Source organism: Meles meles, chromosome 1 (genome assembly GCF_922984935.1).
Source record: "Meles meles chromosome 1, mMelMel3.1 paternal haplotype, whole genome shotgun sequence".
NCBI classification, from domain to species: domain Eukaryota; kingdom Metazoa; phylum Chordata; class Mammalia; order Carnivora; family Mustelidae; genus Meles; species Meles meles.
In genome coordinates, this window is record NC_060066.1 from 143,618,356 (window position 1) to 143,624,355 (window position 6,000).

General features: G+C 38.1%; 1 protein-coding gene across 1 annotated transcript in view; it reads right to left on the reverse strand.

Moving 5' to 3' along the window:
- The window catches only part of LOC123944626 (calcium-activated chloride channel regulator 4-like), a 30,174-nt gene extending 24,902 nt beyond the window's left edge, over positions 1-5,272 (reverse strand). Inside the window, exons 1-3 of the mRNA XM_046009899.1 lie at positions 5,082-5,272; positions 726-866; positions 427-574 (exon numbers count right to left, since the gene is read on the reverse strand). Coding sequence (XP_045865855.1) covers positions 427-574; positions 726-866; positions 5,082-5,237 — 445 coding nt within the window. The 5' untranslated portion in view covers positions 5,238-5,272. The remainder of the gene's footprint in view (positions 1-426; positions 575-725; positions 867-5,081) is intronic.
- Between the last annotated feature and the right edge of the window lie 728 nt (positions 5,273-6,000).

Here is a 6,000-nt window from a genome sequence, read left to right on the forward strand (position 1 = left end):
TCTTTTCTTTTGGCCAAGAACTGGCATCCTGACTCTAGCTCACCTTACATTTGTCTTCCATGGAAGCAGCTGGTGATTGATTAAAATCCAGCTGTGGAGAACTAAAAAATTTAAATCTAAAAGGTAAGCCTTAAAAAATATATTGTTGTCCTGTGTTCAAATTTCTGTAGACATTGTTCTGACTACAGTTATATAGATCATCTAACTCAGTGTTTACAACAATTCCACAAGGTAGGAAACATTCTATTTACTGTTTTATAGGAAGTAAGAATAGAGAAACTAGGTCATTTGCCCAAGGTCACACACAATTGATAAGTCAGGATTTGAACCTAGAGACTCTGACTCCAAGGCCTGTAAGCTTAATGTGGATTCAAAGCTGCATGTTAGAATCATTTGCAAAACATGTGTTTTAACAAAAATTCCTACCTGATGGTCCATATTCATTTTGTTTTTTTCCAAGTATGAAGTCAGGGGTGAAATGAATGTATTCTCCTTTTTCTTCACAAGCTGTGAACTTCCTGGTATATGGTTCATCTCTACCTGGGAAGGTAGGTGGTGCAACTAATACATCAGCCTGAAAATGTTTAAAAATATTTTTAAAACATCAGAAATAGAAACATTTAGTTTAAATGTTCTAAAACATTTAAATCTAAAACAATCAATGTACTGCAAAACTGGGGATCATCAGAAAATATAATTTTTTAAGAGAAGCATTTCCCTCTTACGTGTTTGTAGCTTTCATGTTTTGGCCTCTTGTATTGTGGGTTTTCCTTCCAGTTGCTAGGAATTAGTATTGATACATTTTTGAAAAAAAATCTTTTTTCTGTGGCTTCAAAGAGGTAGGTAGAAGCTGTAGTCACCATATCCTATTATTAAAGGAAAAAATACGTGAGATGGCCAAGTAACAGTGGACTAAATGAACAGGGCTTTATTACAGACATTTCTCAATTTAGGAGTGTATAGACAAAGCAACTGACTAGTGAGCAGAATCTCTGTTACACAGTTCCAGCTCTGCTGTCAGTCCAAAAATGCATCTTAATCTTATACATTAAAGGCTTTGAGTTTTCTATAACCCTTCATCAAAAGGCAAATTATGTAAAATGACATAGACTTTGTTTTTTTTTCGTTTTTAGAGAGAGTGAGAGTGCATGTGTGTGAGCATGGGAGCTTGGAGGAACAAAGAGGCAGAGGGAGAGGGAGAATCTTAAGCAGGCTCCATGACCAGCATGGACCCCCTCACAGGGCTCAACCTCACCACCCTGAGGTGAGCCAAAATCAAGAATCAGATACTTATTTGATTGAGCCACCCAAGTACCCCTACAAACGCCTAGACTTTAGAGTCATCTATTTGGTTCCAATATTGACATTAGCAACTCCTGGGTAATAGAGTTTGGCCAGTTTAATACTCTGAGGCTCAGTTTCTTCATCTTTTAAATGGACTATTACAGCCTTTCTTTAAGGTTAAAGTAAACATGAAATGAGTTGTATAGTACCCTACACATAGGCAGTCAAAAAACTGGTTGGTATCATTACCATTAATAATATAATAGAGAGCAGGCCTAGCTGATGCAAGCTGAAACAGTCTATAGGGAAGAGACATAAGAGCTTTTTCATTATACTCCTACTCTCCAGGACAGGCAGCTGGATTGGGGGCTAGTGGATAGAGTGATAGAAAAATTCATAGGAGATAAAGAGCTTTTGAATCATGGGCAGAGCTTGCTGCTCTGCCAATAAGCTGAAAATATCACTTTATAATGTTCAGTATCCTGAACCCAAAGATGCAATGATTAATAAGGGAGATAGTCCCTTTCTACAACTTACTAACTAGTAGGGGAAATACATGGATGAATATTCTTAATGGTGATCTATCCTACATAATCGAAACCACTGAATAATTGAGGGATCCAGGGTTCTGGACGATAATATCAAACTCTTCATCTTGATGGCAATATCCCATAACAGTGTTGTTTCCTTCAGGATGGGCTCTTCTTCTCCATGATGCTTCCTGACCTGACACAAGCCCACAGTAGAATTATTCTTCCTCAGGAATTCCAGGGCTCTCTGTCTTGTTCTCTTGAAGAGTCCAGTGTGCTGACTCATATGTATCAGCAAAGTGATTGGGTTCAGAGCCATGGGATCCATCAGAAGCCAGAGTGCAGAGAACTGAAGGTCCAAAGAATTAGCTAAGAGTTAGGAAAGGGGCTTCAGAGATCTCCTGAAGTAGATTGGGAATTACTTCATCACTGACCTAAAGTGGATGAAAGAATTCTTTACCTGTTCCTTAAAGATGCCTTTCCTCATTTTTTGTTTTGGAATATTTAGATATCAGCCAGTTGTCACATTTTCCTTGAAGCAATTGCTATCTAGTCTTCTATGAGATAAAAAATATATATGGTGATCTGAATTGTGGTACAGACTGGAAAAGTAGGTTGCTGTATACAGTTGTGTGGGTTGTGTATTGTATAACTCCAAGAGATTACATTTACTTTGTAGTATCCTTAGCTCTGTGCAACTGCCTTGGGTAGTGGTATATTCTCAAGTCATTGAGGGATTTTACAAACCCTGTGTCAGATGACTATGATCCCTTAGGCATGGTAGGATGTCTAATAATTGTTCTCACAGGCTTTCTGAGCAAAATTTATATAATATTCTTCAAAATTCCTTCTCAGAATTCCTATAATATCCTAATTAGATCGAAGATCATTAATATTATCAATATTTCAAAAAAATAAGTACTTTCAAACCAAAAGACACATGAATAAAAGGAATAAGGGATATTGACAACTGATATCTCAGATCATGAATTATGAGTAAATTCAGCATGAATCTTATGATGGTCAGATAATATCCCCAAAATAAGGTATTATCCTCAAGTTGGCTCACCAGTTAGAAAAAGGAGTAGTTTTTGTTACCTTATATAAGCCAGAACTCCAACCCAGATTTGTCAGCCTCCAAAGCCTATGGATTGGATCTCAGATGTAATTGTGTGCTACTTAATGTAACCTTGGAGAAATTATTTACTTCTCCAAATACCAGTTTTCTCTTCTGCATAATGTGGATGAGAGATTTTCATAAGGTTGCCTCATAATATAAATGCAAAGACTTTGTAGAGGATTGGGAAAATGTCAGGAAACATTGTGTAATCTAGAGGCATGTCTACTAATAATTGTACTTTTACTTGTGGTGTTCAGTAGAGGACATTTTAATAAGTTTTTTTCCCCTATAAATAATTCTTTCAAATACCAATGTCCCCTATAAATAATTCTTTCAAATTTCCAATGTTCAGAAAAGTTTGAAACTGACTAATTATTCCTGAATACTAAGAAGCCATCATTCAGAATCAGTTAAATTAACTGCTATTCAAGCCTGTGCTCTTCAGTAAAGAAATCTTTATATTTCCCTGGAATTCAAAAGTTATCAATAAATGAACACCGCTATGCTTCAAGAGTTTATTCAGAGTGAGTAATAAGTGGCAGCCATAGAGTCACCTGCTCATGACCCAGGTCAAGCACATCAGCTTCTGATGGGTAGCAACACACACACAAAAAATCAGTGAGCCTAAGGATACACTCATGGAGGAATTGAATGTAAGGAATAGTAACTGTTGATATCAGGGACAGGCAGAGCTAATTTGCATGACTGTAACACCAATCTCTTTATTACATGAAATGCTATAATTAGAAGAAACTTTAGAAATCGAATCCCTTGGTGCAATCTTGACTTTCCTTTCTCCATCTGCACTCCCTAATGTACTCATTTAGTCCCACTGCTTTAAATCTCATTCTACACACTGATGACCCCCAAATTTTTATCTACACCCACATTTCCCCCTTGAATTCAGATTCCTATCTTCATCTATATGGATATCTAATAATCATCTCAAATTCAAAATGCTTCATAAAAGTCCTCATCTCCCACCTACCATTTTCCCCCCCATTTAAAGTCTTCACCTTTTCAACTGATGATAATTCCATCCTTCTTAATATTCAGGCCCAAACCCTTGAAGTCTTCCTTGACTTCTATTTTTCCCTCCTCCCCTCCCCCATGCCATATCTAAACCATCAGCAAATCTGTCTATGATACCCTCAGAATACATTCAGAATTATACCACTTTAATGATCTCTAGCACAATATCCCTATTCCTGGTCATCACCACTTCTCACCTACAGTAGCTTCCTACCTGGTGTCCCTCCACACATCTGTGCTGCAATAGAGCCATACAGGATGAATGATAAGTAGAAGCCCTTTACAGAATTTCTTCAACACTGCAGTCAGAGTGATACCAGAAAATGCATGAAAGAGCATACCCCTCCTCTGCCCAGAACCCTTCCCTGGATTCTCATGGCACCCAGAAGAAGAAAAGCCCAAGTCTTTCTAGTGGTCTGGGCCTCCTGTGTCTCCCATGTTCAGCTCTCCCCATCCTTCTTCCTGGCCATCATCTCCTGCTGGTCACATCAAGCATGCTTACTGCACCTACGATTCCCTCTTCCAGGTTTTCAGTGGATTCTTCCCTTACTCATCTCAGATTGCCACTCAGATATCACCATCAACAGTAAGGCCTTTCCTGGCTGCCATACATGAAACAGTAACCCACATTTTCCTCCCACCCAGCCCCACCAGCACTGCCTATCCCCCTTTGCTGATTTACTTTACTCCATGGCAACCTACTACCATCTGACCTGCTATATTTTGCATGTTTTTATTATCTATATTATATAAAAAGAATGTGTACTGCATGAGAGCAAATAATTAATTAGGGCAAGGAATTAAGTCACTCTTTTATCTCCCTGACATGTCCTAAGTATTCATTAAATCAGTGTTCAAGGAACAGATGAATTCAATTGCTCATTTACAGATGAAGAAACTGAGGATCAGGGAGGCTCTGTGCCTTTTCTCTGGTCTTATGGTGAAACAGGATAGAACCCCACCTTGAACTTCCAATTTCCTCTGCCATTCCAACATTATTTTTACTGTACCATGCTGCTTTTAAGCTTCTTGCAGCATTCAGATGTTTCCATAATTATTAACTATGTTTTCCCTTCTCCACAATTCAAATAGGAGAAACCCCATTTCTTTCTTACCTTTATCTGTTCAATTATTTTTCCATCTTCTGGCACTCGAGGGTCTATAGCAAAGATAATGCCTTCATAGCCATTGTTATTCAGCTGAACGAGGGAAGTATTGGACTCCTGCAGCAGGTATAGGACTAAGAGGAAGACAAAACTTAAGAACCCCATTGTTCCTGTCAAGGCGTTCCTGGCCCCAAAGTTGGTTTGTTCAAAGACTTTTCTTTCTCTTTATTTCTCTCTCCATATATATAGTCCTAAACCTTATCAATGTTGGAACATTGCCTGTGTAAAGGTCAATGTTATCATATGTAGCAAAATGTTTGACTTCTGTTTACACAATCATTTTATTGCATTGACTAAGAGGAAGATGAAACCTAAGAACCCCATTGTTTCTGTCAAGGCGTTCCTGGCACCAAAGTTGATTTGTTCAAAAGGCTTTTCTTTCACTTTGTTTCTCTCTCCGTGTAAAGGTCAATGTTATCATATGTAGCTAAATGTTTGACTTCAGTTTACACAATCATTTTATTACATATTACTGTAAAAGTGACCTAAAACAGAGATCTGATTTTTTTTTAAAGATTTTATTTATTTATTTGTTGGAGAGAGAGAGATAGAGAGTGAGTGTGCACAAGTACAGGGAGCAGCAGACAGAGGGAGAGGCAAGCTCCCTGCTGAGAAGGGAGCCCAATGCCCGCTGGATCCCAGGACCCTGGGATCATGACCTGAGCCAAAGGCAGATGCTTAACCAGCTGAGCCACCCAGGCATCCTGAGATCAGATCTTTTTGTAAAAAACTGCCCATTTTCCTCATGAAACATATTTTCTGTACTTTCTATTTCTGGTTCATTTTCTGCATATAGGAAGACTGTATTTTCTGTACAGTACAGCTTGAAAATCAATAAAATTTTCTAATTAAATGAATAGAAACAATA